Source organism: Aulonocara sp. 'chitande type north' Nkhata Bay, linkage group LG15 (genome assembly GCF_057382095.1).
Source record: "Aulonocara sp. 'chitande type north' Nkhata Bay isolate Kocher_YH1m ecotype deep benthic linkage group LG15, A_spYH_male_GT1.1, whole genome shotgun sequence".
Classification (NCBI taxonomy): domain Eukaryota; kingdom Metazoa; phylum Chordata; class Actinopteri; order Cichliformes; family Cichlidae; genus Aulonocara; species Aulonocara sp. 'chitande type north' Nkhata Bay.
Genome location: NC_141358.1, coordinates 13,226,587 through 13,243,642, shown reverse-complemented (window position 1 = coordinate 13,243,642; position 17,056 = coordinate 13,226,587). Strand labels below are relative to the sequence as shown.

The 17,056-nt window shown below is 39.5% G+C and overlaps 1 protein-coding gene across 1 annotated transcript in view; it reads right to left on the bottom strand.

Moving 5' to 3' along the window:
• Positions 1 to 17,056, bottom strand: part of snx3 (sorting nexin 3) — a 19,095-nt gene extending 2,039 nt beyond the window's left edge. The window contains exons 1-3 of the mRNA XM_086264285.1: positions 16,838 to 17,056; positions 2,268 to 2,363; positions 1,811 to 1,935 (exon numbers count right to left, since the gene is read on the bottom strand). Of these exons, the coding sequence (XP_086120411.1) occupies positions 1,811 to 1,935; positions 2,268 to 2,363; positions 16,838 to 16,999 (383 nt within the window). The 5' untranslated portion in view covers positions 17,000 to 17,056. The remainder of the gene's footprint in view (positions 1 to 1,810; positions 1,936 to 2,267; positions 2,364 to 16,837) is intronic.

The following is a 17,056-nucleotide window of genomic DNA, read 5'->3' as shown; positions in this document are numbered from 1 at the left end:
CATATCGGTAGTTTAATGGTTAAAAGTTACTGTTATATATCATTGATATTATTATAAACTATATTGCCACATATAGTAATGTACAGCACAGTACATTTCCCTAATCGGCCAAAAATGTGAAAAAGAGTAACTCTTATTTGAATTTGCCATTTAACCGTAAATTTACGACAACTTTATCTCACATTTACAAACACATTGACAGTCACAAAAACTGTTCACTTGGGAGTAGTAATCCGTTTTCCCCCTTTTGACTCAGAAATGAGCAAAGATATAGAATTAAGTCACACCAAGGCAAACAGGAAAACTAGCAGACTGCCTGTCTCCTTCCACTATTTCACAAAGTTACTCTGATCCTAGTTTGAGGGATTGATAAGAGGCTCTGGAGTATTTGGTGTTCTCAAACGTCTTTAAATCCCAGTAGGACTTAAATGAATCAATATTTTATGACCCCCCTCCCAGTCAGAGTGGTAGTTCTTGTGGAAAATATTGGATGTTTGGGGCTCTGTTAAAGCCACTCTGACATCGAGTTTCCCTCAATGTCCCTTCAGATGACGCAAAGCAGCTTAACGAGAATGAGCCAGTGCACCTGAGACCCTTAAACGGCTCTTTTTGTAAACGACAAACTGCTCAGAACACATCAAAATGATAAGACTACACGCACTGTATGCATGCGTCTTAACCTCTGATAGGAAATATTTCATACAAATTAAGCAGCAAAGGGACTGAGCCAGAGGTCAAATACCAGGGCAGTCACCGGAAACATCAGGCTAGCTACCAACAAATACTGTTTAATAGGTTTGGAAATGTTGATCTGGACGTAAGGCGCAGCAGGAGCATGTTTACAATCTTTAAGCCATTTCCTCTTACCTGAAGCCAGCATTATGTATGACTAGCCTATCATAAAAAAAAAAAAAAAAGATTGTTCGCTCTTCTCCTCCTCCTCACTCATTTTGCAGGGATAATCATGTTTAGCATTCCAAAAGATTTCCTCTTCACAATGCTCTCAATCACAGATTTAACAATGCTGCCAGCCACATCAGCCGGTGTTAAGTCTGAACAATAATATGATTAACAGCAGTGTTTCATTCACAGAAAGCACGGGAGGGAGAAATCTTAATTACCAACACATTCTTGTCTCCTTTAAAAATAAATAAATAAATAAATAAATGAAGAAGAAAAAAAACATTTATGGATTTTAATGTTCCTCAACTGTCTTTGCACACTTAATATTCCAACAGGAAACATTGAAGCATTTGCACATGAAACAAAGATAATGGCCAAGTCTGCAATCAAAGCAAATAATTACAATCAGACTGTAACTTTTATTGTTCCGCAGCTGAAAACGAGGACATGCTGGATCAAAAATAAGCAGAGGTGCACACACCATCCCGTGGAACCACGCGCTGTAATTTGAGCTGCAATTAACATAAATTACACATCAACAACAAAACAAATGTGGGAAAAATTATGTTGTGGGGGTGCGCACTTGAGTCCTCTTTGGTTGTTCTTGTCCTTTGCGAGGTAATTATAAAGGAGATTTAAGGAGGATAGTGAGGAAAAAGACCTGCCCGTCTCCGAGGGTTCAGTTTGTTAACAATATGAAGAGAAGTGAAAAAGTTGAATCTAGTTATTGCACAACGTGCTTCATTGTTCGTCAGAGTTAAATAAAATAAATAAATAATTAAACTAGCAACGGCAGAAGCGGAAAACGACTGCAGCTGCAAAGAAGAAATTGTTAAGAAGAAATTGTTTTAACCTCATGGACGCATTGTGGGAGAATGGATAAAGACTGAGATGTGGACAGGCTTACTTGTTGAGAAACTGCTCCAGACCCTGTCTCCGCTCCTCGATGAAAGAGTCATCAAATATGCCATCATCTCCTCGGAAAGGAAGCTGCCGGAAAAGAGCTTTCCCCGGGAGAGGTGGTACAACCACCTGAGAGAACAGATTTCCCATTAGAAAGAAAAAAAGAAAAAGAAAGAAAGAGCAAAATTAAAAGTTTTTAATTGTTACAATAAATTATGAGAAATTTGAACAACTCAAACTATTTAAATATGGGTTTTGTCAATGCTTTTTGTGTGTCATTTCTGAAACTGTTTATGGGCTGAACCTAGACAGGGAAGAAAATGTTCTTTAACAACCCAAAGATGCACAAAACTCCCTTCTCTTTCATAGCAAAACACTGCAGATGTGGTCAATGTTATATGCTGATTTGATAAGCTAAGTACTCGAGCAGCCTTTGTGTGGAGTTCACTTCAATGGCTCACCTTGCTCTCCCTCTCCAGCTCCGCTCTGAGCCACTCAAAGTCGCTGTACCGCCTCCGTACAGAAGACTCCTTCAGCTTGAAGATGGGTAGGTTGGTCTATGGACAAACACAAGCCGCAGACTGTTACAGGTGTCACTTTTAAGAGCTGTTGTGATTTACAAAGAAATTGCCCTTAAACTCTGGCTGCAGTTATTCAAATGAAATCACAGTTTTTCAAGAAGTAGCTTGATATACACTAAGAAAATTTCAGGTAAGTCAGAGTGGTTCAAAGTAAAGCTCAGAAAGCTGAGTTCAAGAAATATCGATTGAATCGTTTAGCAAGTGATAGGAAAATCCAGTTTGTGTGGATGATTTCTCCCCCCACATATCTCTTTTTGCATTTTACTGCCATGCTTCGAGTCCACTTGCCCTCTGGGGAGGGACAGATCACTGCAAAATCCATTAAAAGCTGTCCCAAGTAATCACTTTTATCCTGATGAATAAAAGTGATTATGAACCTGTCCGTAGGACATGAGTCGGCACTAAGTGCAAGGACAACAACAAAGAAAATCCTAATCTGTAACCAGATACCAGATTTCAAAGTAATCAAGCACTAATGGGAGATTCTGGACATCGCCATCAAGCCAATGAGTGAGAGAATAGTTATAATTAATATAATTTTGGAGACTCAATCCCACCGTGGAGGTGGCTTACTAAGACACTTTGCTGTTCCTACAGGTTGATGGTGAGGATAATGAAAATGATGCCCGTTTTATTTAAATAAAGTTATGGATTTATCACCACAATGTGATAAAGTAAATCTTTATTTTAAAGCTCAAAAGAATGGAAAATAAAAAGAAAACTGATCAGCAACTATGGGATTGATTTTTACTTCTGACTGTTGCTCAAACTAAGCAAGCAAATGTTAAACAGACTCATTCTTATATAGTGCTTTTTGACTGAGCACTCAAAGCTGAGTACTACTGTCTGACATTTCATATCCATCCATTTTCTTGCTCTCTCGTCCACTTCAGTGCCGTGGGAATTGCATCCAAGCTGACACCAGGTGAAGAGGATACACCCTGGACAAGTCACCAGTCTATCGCAGATTTACTCACTCACTGTATCGATGGGTTTTCATGCAAACAGAGTCATCACCACAGCTCCATACCATTTATACCAGCGCTGAAGCTGCAAGAACTCATTGAAGTGGTCTCCTAAACAATAGGTTTCCCTGCTTAGACAAAGCCTCCAGATCCAGAAACAAAGAAATCTGAAGTGTAATTTACTTTCTGAAAAAATAATTCTTATTCAGGTATATTATACATGTACTAAAATTGTTATTTAAACAGTTCTAACCTGTCACTTTAATGTACATAAAGTTATAATAAAAAGCTGGCATTGGATACTCCAAATACCTGATCTATACAGCTCTGTATACCATTATTATCACTTTGACCTTCTGCTCACTCACTACTGACCTTGAGAAGAGAGGTCAGGGGTTAAATGTGACATATTTTAAATCTTCATACAATACTTTTTTATATGTTGATAATATACGGTGTATTTGTAACAACCACACTTTCAAAGTTTTTGTTAATTTTTTACAAATAAAACATTAAGTTGACCACAAAGACCTTGGTGGATGTAAGCCACATTTTATTGATTTGTTAACATGACCTCACTCTACATGCCTACAAATTCATTCAATTCTATATGTGGGATGTTTACACACGCAATTGTAAACGCCACCAAAAACAGGTAAATATTAAATCAACTGAGGAAGAAAAAAAAAACCCAGATGGATTGATTGATAATAAAATAATCACTAGTTGTAGTTCTGTTTTCGTTTGCTATATTAGGCCAATTCTGTTATTTCAAGTGTACTGGGTACTTTTATTTGATACAACCACCAAACTGCAAAGCAGTATCTCTGTACTGTTGGAAGTGTTCCTAGGGCTGTGCAATATGACCAAAATCTCATATCCTGATATAAGAATTCTATCGTCCCGATAACGATATAAATCACAAAAATATAACATTTTCTGTAAATTCTGTGAATCTCGGGCAGCTCGACTTGCCGGAAGTGTTCCCAGCTGTGCGTCATGTAGCTGGAGTCGAGTGTTTTAACTAGAGATGGCACGATACCACTTTTTTATGTCCGATACCGATACCGATATCATAAATTTGGATATCTGCCGATACCGATATGAATCCGATATAGTGTTTTTTAATCAACAAAACTGCTTTTTTAAATATCTTGCTGCATTTTGTATAAGTTCATACTCAAGTTTAAAACAACAACTACACTAAAGCTATTCTGTTATACCTGTATACAAAAAAAAAATATTTCATAGTTCAGCAATACTGATCAATCTAATAAACTTAGACCTACACCATCCTCACTATTCTGGTATTTTAAAGAGTACTTAGCGTAAATATTAAGCAACCTAACTAATAGGGTTCCAACTCCCAGCAACAACAAAAATAAATAAATAAAAAATAGGGAACCACCCCTCACGCTCCACCTCATGATGCTTAATCGACGTAATCAACCTTAATTTGATGCAGTGTGAAAAAAAATGCACAGAAATCAATTATTTTTCAAGAAATATTAAATAGATTCAACATCTTTCTTCAACAAAATTGCAGACTGCACAGATGGTACCTTCCCAAAGTAAAAAGTACTATAGCTTACTAGGGTATATATATTAGACTTAATAGTCACTATGTACAGTAATTGACTTCTATTCATTTTACATCAAATTAAAACTTTGGGTGTCAGATAATTATTTATTAAAAGCTAGACATTTTAAATGAGAATAAGAAAGAAAAGTATGTCTTTGTGCCCCCTTTTCCCAGTTAATGCCCTATTGGCCCCCCTGGCTAAACTTTGCTAGATCCGCCCCTGCACAGTTACCAGCCGTCAGCTACGTAGAAAAAGATCCTGGTGTAGAAATTAATATTAAATACATTCTAACAACAGCTTATCAAGCTTAAACGTGCTGCTGTTGTTCAGCCGCTGGTTTGCTCTTTCTGGCGCAAAGTGGACCAAAAACAAACGAGAGACAGACTCGCGACAGAAAAGCCGATCAGCTGATCGTTAAGCAGTTTCATGATTGAAGTAGCAGCAGGAGAGGCAGTCGCTCGTTAAGCTTAAGGCAGGAATGCTTTACAAACATTCAGAGATGGACTTACACACTTGCTTTACTTCTCTCGGGGATAACTTTGTCGGAGATGAAATGCCAGGTTGCTAGCGAAGCTCCACATGCTATCCAGACCACCGACAGGTCCTGCATGCCACAGCTGCTCTATCACATGATGCATACGTTCTGAGGTGAGTTATGGCGTGTTGCAAGTTTTGTGAGGTGCTTTTGTGATATTTAATGGATCGGATTACATTTTTTATTTTTCTCCGATATCCGATCCAGTAATTTAGGTCAGTATCAGACCGATACCGATACGTAATATCGGATCGGTCCATCTCTAGTTTTAACAGATGCATTAAACGATACATTTTTAGACATAAGTTGTAACTGCCGCCGTTTTCTTTGTGAGTATTTATTACAAGGCGTGCTGCGGGGAAAAGCCTGTTCTAACGTTTGAGTCTAAGGTTTATTTTTTAGCACCTGGCAGCTCTTTTTTTACTTCTCATCCGTAAATAATCTGCTCTTTCACGTGATTCAGTTTATTTTGAAAAGTCTCAAGTGGATCTTGAGCTTTATTGTGAAAGGTTTATGTGGAACATAAACAAGCGGACACGCGATGGTGTTACCGTTGTTGTTGCTAACCAAAACAGGCGCTTGTCCGTCAGTAGTGTGGTTATATTAAAAATAAGAGAAAGAGAGAACTTTAAGAAATTAATATAGCCACTACAGTGACCATCAAAACGGTGGAAAAAAATATTGCCGTAAACAGTTTATTTTGCGACACCACGAAACAAACGATAGCATAAAATGAAACGATAGATGTTTTTATATCGTCATCCGATATATATCGTTATATCGAACAGCCCTAAGTGTTCCCCAAGAGTTAACAAACTCACCAAGACATTCATTTATTGGAAACATGTTTTAAGAAAATGTGATAACTAAAAACAAAACAAAGGTTTGTACTTTCTGTGGCAATCATATGAATATCAGAAAATTATCACTAAAAAGCTTTCAGGGAGAGCTTGAGCTAACTTGAAAGAGCTAGAGAGGAAGGTTTTATTGACTTGGTTTTGGGCATAGCTTTGTCTTATCTACTCTAACTTAGTAAAAAAAAAAAAAAAAAGGAGGGGGGGGGGGGGGAACAAAAAACTCCTTCAAATCGAACCAAACTGAACAGAAAATTGAAATTGGCCTCAAGGCGAAAAGAAATTCCACATTTTGCTAACCAAGGTCTGTCCCACTCAGAATGCTTTGCCATTTTTTTGTGCGTTCACACAGATGTGTGCATAATTCCAAGTTGCTGTTGACAAGCACTTGAGAGTGAATTTCATTTTAAAAAAAGAGGAGATGTTTCGACATTGACAGAGAACATTGAAGCAAACAGCACATTACGGCACAATGCCAAAGCTCTTCACTATTCCTGACAGCACATGGCCATCCCATGACAATGTACAAACAAGGAGGGAGTGAGTGAGCATTTCATTGGCAGGCTACATTCACAGAAGGTCAGAATTCATGGAAGAAGGAATCACAAGAGCAAAGCAATTGAGCAAGTAGGTGCAGCATGAATACAGCGCGAGCAGCAGACTGATCGATAAGCAGACGACTGTGACTGTGTGCGGTAAAGGGGATGGAGAGTTAACTAGAAGGCTGAGTAAATGGCTGAACAAAAGAGAAAGGAGGTGGGTGTACGTGGTCATAAAGAAGGAGCAGAGATACTAGAGAGGTTGGAAGCTTTGCCTGCTCTATGCAAGACTAATTGAAGAGGAGGAAGACCAGGAGTGGTCATTTCTCTCTCTCATGGTCTCCCCTTTTCAGTCTTTTTCCTTTTTATTTCCCTTGATCTGCAAAACTAAGTCACATTTTCTGCCCTTGAGACTCCTCTTGTGGTGTTTGAATGGGAAAAATATGGGCATTTGTTTTCTTCAGTCTTTGCTCTGTCCTATCCTCAACCTTCAAAATTATGGATCCCACCCGAGTTTAGTGGGCAAGAACAAACTCATCTGTCACATCCTTAGCAATGATGAAGAGAGTCGCCCATCAACCACGACTGGTTTGATGTTTAACTGTAAAATAAATGCTACCTGGGCAATTTACTCAATCGCACAGAATGTTTTCTTGAGCTGATGATTGGGTTAAAATCTGGACTCGTATAGACACACTGATCTTTCACATGACCCCTTCATCAATATACCCCACCGTCTTCCAAATGTGGATTTGAATACTATTACAGGTGATCTCACTTAAAAAGTCAGTGCTTTTGGTCCATTGAGTTTTCCTGATTTATTTATGAGTTCAGCTGAACACAATTTTCTTTTGCTTTCTTACCAACCATTTCAGTATTACAGTAAAGTTGGCCATCTATTGATCGTTTATCTTATAGGATATTCTCAGCTGACCGTTTCCTTTTCAATCTCACGGGACTTCATAACTGTCAAATGGATCACCTCAAAACTGCAACTGATACACACTAGAGGGCACAAATCACCTGTGTACAACTAAAAGGTTTGTATACATTAACTTGTCAGCATAATAACGCATAATATAAGATCCAGCGATGGACCTCTCTATGTCAGAAATCTGCAAAGAATTATTAACGTTTCACAGACAGGATGCAACAACACTAATAAACTGCAGTAAATAAGAAAGCCCTGTATGCCAACATATAATAAAAGCTTCTGAGGTGGCTGTGGAAGAGCAGGTAGAGTAGGTTGTCTACCAAGTGAAAGGTTGGTGGATCAATCTCCAGCTACTCCAGTCCATCTGTAGAAGTATCTTCAGTCAAGATACTAAACCCTGATACTGATAATTGCCAACGTTTTTTGCATCCATCAGAGTTTGAGTGCATATAAACGTTAGATAAAAGTGCTTAGGCATAGATAAAAGCACTGCATGAATGTATGGGATTGAGTGAATGAGAGTTGTAGTAGAAAGCTCTTTGAGTGCTCAAACTGAGGAGAAAGGTGCTATACAAGTACCTGTCCATTTACATTTAGCTTAACCATTTTCTAGCGGTTTGCTCTGCCTTTTTTCTAACAAGTTTTCATGACTCTGCAGACATTTTTGTGTTTTAATCTAACTGGAATTTCTAACTGAAATTGCAGGAATAACTGATCCCTCAACACTGACACAAGTATGCCCAAGTAGTGAACGTAAGAGTTTACTGAATGGAGTTGAGGAATTGGTATTTAATGATGTAACTGCTGAAAGATTTATTTTTCAATGTTTAATTTACATGGCAGATGAGACAGGCAGAAATATGTGAACTGATAGGCAACAAAGCACATATATGAAAATAGCAGATACTGTTTGTGTCACAGAGACTTATAGTACTTTAAAGGTCACTCCTCAGTTATTTCAGGTCAACTATACAAGGCTTACATGGACATTAAGTAAAGATTGAAAAAAAAAAAACCAACACAACTGCAGGTCAAACTCCTTAGTCCATTCTGCACCACATGCAAGCTATTTACATTGTGAATGCACTAACCCTGAAACTGCCAAGCATTCAATTCCTTGAAAAACAGCAGTTAGGACACTGGATCAGTTTCCCAGGCATGGATTAAGCATAGCCCTAGATTAAAAAGATGTTGTTGTTGTTTTTGTGAAACTGATTTATTGTAATAGCTATGCTATGGCGTTTAGTAATGTCTTGGCCAAAATGTGCAAGGAATTCCATAAAAAGACCTTATCTATATGGGAGAATTCGTTGATCTAAAACCTGTATATACCTTTTATCATTGATGCTGGTCTTTCAGATGTTCAAGCTGCCAATTCCACTAACACACCCCCATACCACATGCATACAGGCTTTTGAACTGAGCGCTGATAATAAGTCAGATGGTCACACTCCTCTTTAGTTGAGAGGATGCAGCGTTCATGTTTTCCAAAAAGAGTTTGAATCAATGATGAATTCAATGTGTCTGACCACAGAACAGTTTTCAACTTTGTCTTATTCACAAATCACAAAGGATCGCAATATTTTTTTGGGAATTGGGGTTATAAACAAGCTGATTTGAAAACAAAGTTTAGTCCCCCTTTTCCCCCCTTAGGACGAATACGCCAAATCACATCAATAAATATTAACTGATGTAATATTCAGAGCCTGGACTATACATAAAAAAGGAAATTCGTAAGATTATTTTAAATAAATAAGGCCACATTTATTACATTTAAAACATAAAACCAAGTGAAATAACCTGGTTCAGGTGACACTGTATTAACTGTAGGAGTATTTCCTTACACTGGGCACAATATCTGCCACTCCCTCTTTCAACTGTTTTTTTTGTGTGTGACTAAACAGCCCACCAAAAAACTTCCTTTTTCAATTATTTCAAGTTCATTCCAGGTGAAGCTGTCAATGAACCCCTCACTCCTCCTCGTTCTCAGGTCACAGGAGAAGTGGATTATCTTAGCTTTATCGCCCCAGTGCTCTAGCATTAACTCCGCTCTCCTCTCACCGTGGTTCGTCCCTGCTGCGTCATGTTACCTCACAGCATGGAGCGCCACAAAGTTAATCCCCACCACAACAGATCACAGTTACAGGTAATCTGCCACCGCCGTGACTCTAATCCCATCACGTGAACACAGAAAACACTTATCCATGTGCGAGCACACATTGACAGAGGAGGTATGCAGGCACAGGTGTTAGGCACAGGATTTGACCAGTCACACATTTAACAATGTAAATATAATAGTCCAAAGCATTCGAGCCTGCTTGTATGCACACTAGAACCCGGACCACTTATCTCAAGACAATGAAGCAAGCAGTGAGAGTGTAAGGAAAGAAAGTCACCTGGCCTTTCAGTTCCCTCACCCACCATAACCCTGTGATTAAGAGATTGGCCTTTCAGGACAAGGGGAGGAACGAAAACGACAGAACTGAAAAATGAGAGGTCTCACTCATGCTTTCTCTCTCTAACACGAACACATAGAAAGAGGCGGTGCGTGAGAGCTCTACAAGTCAAAGATCAGGTTTCCCCGGCCTCTGTTCTTTTCACGGCTGGTTAGAGGTTAGGACCAGGGTGTATCAACTTACTAACCCCTCACAGTGATCAGAACAGGGGACCAGCCCACACCCAGTCAGGTCTTAGGATTTTATTAACTGATTTTTTTTTTTTGTTTTTTTTTTTAAAAGGGACACAAAAAAAAAAGAAGAAAAAAAAAAGATGCTTTCCTCACTTTGTAAAAGACAGATACAAGAGGAAAGCCAGACAAAACAGCAAGCAAAAGGCACAAATAGGACATTTGCAAAGGTAGAAAAATACAGAAATGAGAAATTAATGGCCACATTAAAAGCAAAGGTGGAAAAATAGATTTTTAGACATCATTAAAATAGGAGCATAAAGCTACATGTACCTCCTTCAAAGTGGATCTGCTTGCTTCACTTTCAATTATGAGTGTTCAAGGTGCAATCTACGCTCCATAGGAAGAGCATGTGATTCATAATGTGTGGGACACAATACCTTAGGCTCATTGAAAATGAGTTGAAAAGAGGCAGAACCCTTAAAAACAGCGAGACACAGAGAGAGGGAGAGAGGGGACAAAGATCACTCATCTCCTGAGAGAATAGTTCAAGGCCACCATGCATTAGCTTTTAGCAGGATGGATTAAGTCAAGTTTGAGAGTGCACATCCTAAACCTCCCCCATGCCCCCTTCTCACCCCTCCCATATAGTCTCCTTTCAGAATAATAGCATTAAAAATGGCAACATAATACCATCTCATTGCATCATATTCCAAAATGGGAAAAAAAGACCCCGAACAAAAGAGTTGGGGCTATGGGTCTCTTGCTCTCGCCTCTCCATGTACTCTCTCACTCGTTCCCTCGCTTGCCGGCCTCTGCGGCCTGACAGCCTACCCTCTCTCCGACTCGCCTAGCTGGCAAAAAGCTGCTTTGTTGCCATAGTATCAACTCCCACTTTTGATACTGTCATTTCAAGTAGGATATGGTAGCCTTGATACAATATGTTCCCCATTTCCATTAAAATAGTTGTCGAAGAGGATGCTGTAGACTTTGGATTACACTTGACTGTGCCTGACAAGCCTCCCCTCCTCCCCCCACAATCCACACACACCCACACACACCATCTCTCCCCATTTTATTAATGACCAAAGGCCCCCGCCCTCACCCTGGTGCCCAAATGGAAAAGAGAAAGAAAGAGAGAGGGAGAAGCTATGGGAGAAGAGAAGAGGAGGGGTAGAAGACTGAGTGAGAGTGGGAGACACCGCTATAAGAGCCCTTTTATGTACTCCTATCCATAAACAAAGTGAGATCCCAAAGTTCGCTCCCCTGAATGTGCTCTCTGGATGAGATGGGAACCAACTAAAATTTTGATAATATCCATCACCCATTCCTCCTACTCCACACACATACACCCCCATCCCAGCTCCAACCCCCTGTTTGCTGAGGGTCCAAACAAATACACTATGCTGTATTGAGGGGAGGGGGGTCCGCCAAACCAGACACTACACAGAAAAAAGTAAAAGACCATTAAGGTGATATGATAGGACTCATGAAAAACAACTCTCTCCATTAGGAACATGAAACATGTGCAGAAGCATAAAAAAAGCAACCATAAGCCACTTCAAAAACTACCCTTAAAACGAAGGGATTTGGATTGGAACAGATATCCATTGTTTCAGCATGACCCCCGACATTACGAGTCTGCTCATGCAAAATGAGATATCCGCCTCCTTTCGGTGTGAACTTAGCTTCCACTTCGTTAAAAAACTGATGCATAGAGTGAGAGATTGATCCCATTAATTTCAAACGCCAAACGCAGGCCCGTCTGCCAACAAGTGACTATGCCTCACAGCCACAGTAAACAATGTTTAAACAATTTGTCTCGCCACTAACTTTGTGAGCATCCCAACACCGCCGGTGAGTCACAGGCAAACTGAATGACTCTTATTTCAACAGTCTCGGAGCAAACTTCATGATTTCAGTTATCATGGGGAACAACGGTAACACGGTATGAACCAGGAAAGTGACTGCACACAGCTGGGAGTAAAATGGGAAAGTAAGCAACAGGATGAAATCTGGTGAGGGGGTGGCTTTCTGCCCTCCCATGGGTGGGGGGGTGAGTTGGAGGGTGAGGATGGGGAGTAAATGCTCCAGCTCCCCCTCACCACACACACACCCACCCAGCCACCCTGGCCTGGTTCAATTCTTCTCTTTTCTCAATGAGGGGATTAGGCAGACTCTCTCACTGCGGCCACAAGAGCTCTCTCGATTTCGGGGTGGATAGCGGGACAGCAGTGAGAACAGGGGAAAAGGTTAGGAACGGAAACAGTACAGAGTAATGAGATGATATATTTCAAGTATTCTGAAATATTAAAAGAAAGGTAGATGAAGAGGGGGAAAGAGGGGAAAAAAAGCAATGAAGGGGCAAAGCAAACACTACGCATTCCAGACCTAGGCCTTGTGGCAAACACTCTTTAATGGCTGGAGATGGAGTAAAACGCTTCCAAAGAAAGCTAAAGAAAGGAGAAGGAGAGAAGCAAAGCTAAGTTGACACCACGTTTGTTGAGAAGTGAGGGATGCACCGCTTCTTCTGTGGTCTTATGCAAAGCAGGGTCACACAGGGCTATGAGGTGCACAATAATGCTGATTACACGCATATGCTAATTATTACACGCTAATCAAGTACAGTAGCCTTATATTCAACGCTAATGCCTGGAGACAGCTTCTCTCCTCTCAACTCGTTTCTTAAAGGTAAAGGAAAACGACTAAATACTTGAGGGCTGGTAACCAATCTAAATACTCCGGGCCAGTAACTACAGGGGTGTCAGTCAACCAAGATGACAATTTAGAGATGAGGAGATGGAGCAATCAGATGAGCCTATAGTGACTGTCTGACAGTCTGTGTATTTAAAATCGAACACAAAAGGTCCAATAATAGTTACATTTATACAAAATTGCCTGGCTTATGTGGCAAAACTGACAAGCCTTTAAAAGGAGTTCTTAAAGCTTGAAAATACTGTAAAAAATACAAAGTTTACCTCGTGGCTAACCCAGCTAAAATGTGTCTTTTTTTCGTTTCTCGTGAATCTAACTGCCTGCTTGTTGTGTCTGCATGTCAAATAAGACTTATATTTTAACATTCTCACAAAATTCCTGATGTAGGCATGACATTTAATATCTGACAAAAGCAGCAGCAGCTGAATCAAACGGTCCAAGGTTGTCCAAGTTGTTCACCATGGAGCTTTCACTGAGATTATCAGCACAGGCAGACTGCTAAGTTGTCACTGAAATAAAAAAACGTTCAAACTTTTCATTGTTCTAAAAAACTCTTAAAATCTATAGTTTTATGACAACCACGTCAACTCCCGTTTCCATGTATGATATGATTTAAAACTCCAATAATAGAGCAAGCGACCTTTAGTTTATATTTACATTTTTATTTTGTAAGACATTTATCCTATCAACACTGTGGGTACTGTGCCATAAACAGGATCAAAGAAAAGCATTTGCAGATTTAAGCAGGTTTGATGTTTCAAAGGTGGATTGCCAGATACATTTAGGTCCATAAGTATTTGGAAAATGACACAACTCTTGTCTCAGGACACAACCACAGTGGACTATAAATCAAACTATCGAGACACGATAGAAATGCAGACTTTCAGGGGATTTACAGACATTTTATACATATAAATTTCTAGAGGCTCTAAGGTAATTATAGAAGCTAACCATTTTAAGGAGTGCTTTTAATATGCTGTTTCATCCTGTGACTTGCTTTGACACATTTGCTCCAAAAGGTGTCCAACTGATCTCTCTAACCTTAGCTCTGTCTTCAGCAAGTGAAAAGCATGCTCTATTTACTTTAGATCTGGAGACCGACTTGAAGAAAAAAAAAAAGAACTTCACAATATTTCTTTGAGTTGAGAAACACTTGAGCTGCTTTTGCAGTGTGATTTGGGACACTACTCATTTGCACTATGAAGTACTGTTCAATCCATTTTGCAGGATCTTTTGAGTGAATCTCAGCAGAAAGTATAGCCCTGTAGTCTTCACAATTCATTCTGCTACTTTTCAACAGTCACATAATAAATAAACACTAATTCCACTGACAGTCATACATGAAAGTGCCATAAAAAATGTCTCCACCATGTTTGACAGGTAATATGGCATGCTTTAGATCATGAGCCACTTCTCTCCCTCTCCATTATTTTCTCTTCAAGTATGATTGAAGTATGCACACCAGTCATTCTGGTACAAGTTCATCTTGTTTGCGTGTTTCAAATATTATTTCAAAACTATGCAGACTCTTCTAGATGGTTTCTGACAGTCTAATCAGGGCTGCTTGTACTTGAGTGCAACCAGTGATTTGCACCTTGTTGTAAACCCTTTGTTATTTACATTTATGAAGGTATCTCTTGACTGTAGACCGCCTCGTGGCTTGGTTAGATGTTGTGAAGCTGCTTTCCTTAACCATGGAAACCCCCTATTTTAGTTGTATTCTGTAGTCTTTCAGACCTTTTGGTGTTGCTGATTTGGCCAGTCTGATCATTTCCATCTCTCTGTTAGGTTTATTTTAGGTTTTCAACCTATTGCCCTCCTTTACTTGCGTCAGCATCTTTGTTTTTCATCTGCTTAATTTGCAATAAAACAACAAGGGAACAGATCTCATCTGACAAAGAAAATGTCAGTCAGTTATTAATTATTTTTGAGCATCTAAAAATGGGAAAATGTATAAAAATTGGTTCAAGGCTTCTTGAATTAAAGCTGTCACCAAGTCATGAGGATGCAGGTGCATCATTGCAGTTCTATCACATCTGGAGAGTTTAATTAAAATCCACAGCAGTTGTGGACAGAGGCAAAAAAAAAAAAAAGTGTGATTTTCCAAATATGTCTGTGAAGGTTCTCAGTCATCCAGGTCATCGTAGTCAAAGGAGCTTGCAAAGAAAAGCGTCTGGACTTCTTTAAGTTACTTGAAGACGTTTCAGTTCTGAACTGAAGAAGCTTCTCGGATGAGAGGTGAAACGTCTTCAAGTAACTTAAAGAAGTCTAGACGCTTTTCTTTGCAAGATTTTCCAAATACTTAACTGAACTAACTATTTTGCCAAATATCGCAATTACAGTGATTTATTTCTATAATTACAAGTTCCCAGGAAAAAAAAAATACACTTCATCTTTGAGAACAGATCTTAAAAAGATACATTTGTTCTTTTGTTGTTGTTACATTGCAACAGTTTTAAGACACAAAAAGCCTAACAAAGGTTAGTGTTGGAGTTAATGTTGACTATGATTTGTTATTTTAATAGTTTGATTTTGGTTACTAGTGATCTGTATCAACACTGAAAGAAATGTATCAGCTGACCTCAGCTATTCAAGGCTAATTTTTACTCTGACCACAAAGTTGCAGTAACAGAAAGATACACAGGATGTGTTTTGCAATTGCTGACTCTCTAACAGTTCTCATCCTGACCTATTGCTCAACAACACTGTTGCATTTCTACGCAGCATTAGCTGCCATCCCAGAATTTCACATTTAAAAAAAAAAAAAAGTACACTGACAGCCAAATAGATAGTAAAGTGACAAAAATAATTCTTTATACGAAAAAAAACAAAACACCTTTTGTTCTCCTCTACAAGTTGGAGGAAGGAAGTGTGTTGTAAGGGGGTGGGTGAAACTGGACAGGATCAGGCAGCATCCTGCATCCTGTCTTTATAGCTCCAGAGAAGCTGACTCAAAAGTATGCTTTCCTTTAGGCTTCTGGTGATTTGTCACGTCAGAAAAGCTACAAAGTAAAATACTATACCAACCAAAATGTTCGCATTATGTCCCAGTGCACCATTTAGTCATACAGGCCAGTCCTCACCTCAGGATTGTCATTAAGTGTGACCAATACTGTTATCTGTGGTTTGCACTCGGACAATGGGGTGTGGCTGGAGATCAAATGTTCAGAAAGACGTTAAGTCTTTGAGAAGGTTATGTGTTTCGCTTAAACCGAGGTTATATAACTGCAGTTTATTTGTAGACATGTTTCAGCTGCGCTGTGGAAAAACACTTGAGGCTAATGTAAACACACACACGCGCGCGCACACCCCTTCTTTCCCGGAGCGATGTCGCCGTCAAAAGACACAGACACCGTTTCCGTTAACCACGTTATCAAACACTTTTAATTAACATGCAGTCAAACAGCTTTATGTACACCAACAACGTTGAGCAGACAGTGTAACGTCAGGTAACCGTGCAGTCAGATAAAGGCTGCTAGCTTCCTAGCAAGCGTCGACTAATTCCTTTAGCAACGGACAATTTGATACTTCTTAATAGCCCACACTTTTAAATATCGACCCTTTGAATGTCTTAGTGGGGGCAAAAATCGCGATGTCATAAAAATTACAACTTTCTGTGACTGCAGAAAAGATATGTTTGCGTGCTTAGGTGTGTAGCTTAAAAGCTAGCGCCATTTGCACTTGTTACGGTAGGCTCACCTTCAGTCTGACTTCGTACGTGGTGTATCTGCCTCTGCCCACCCCGACCGTCTCAGGGTTGCTTACATCAATCTCTAGAAAGTTACTCGGAGGTCCATAGGCGTCATTTAAGTTCTGAGGCTTGGTGTAAAGCCTTCTTGTATCAGCTATGGTTTCAGCCATGTCTCCCTTTCCTTCTAGCAGCCTGGGGATTGCGTGAAGTTAGTCAGATTACGAATA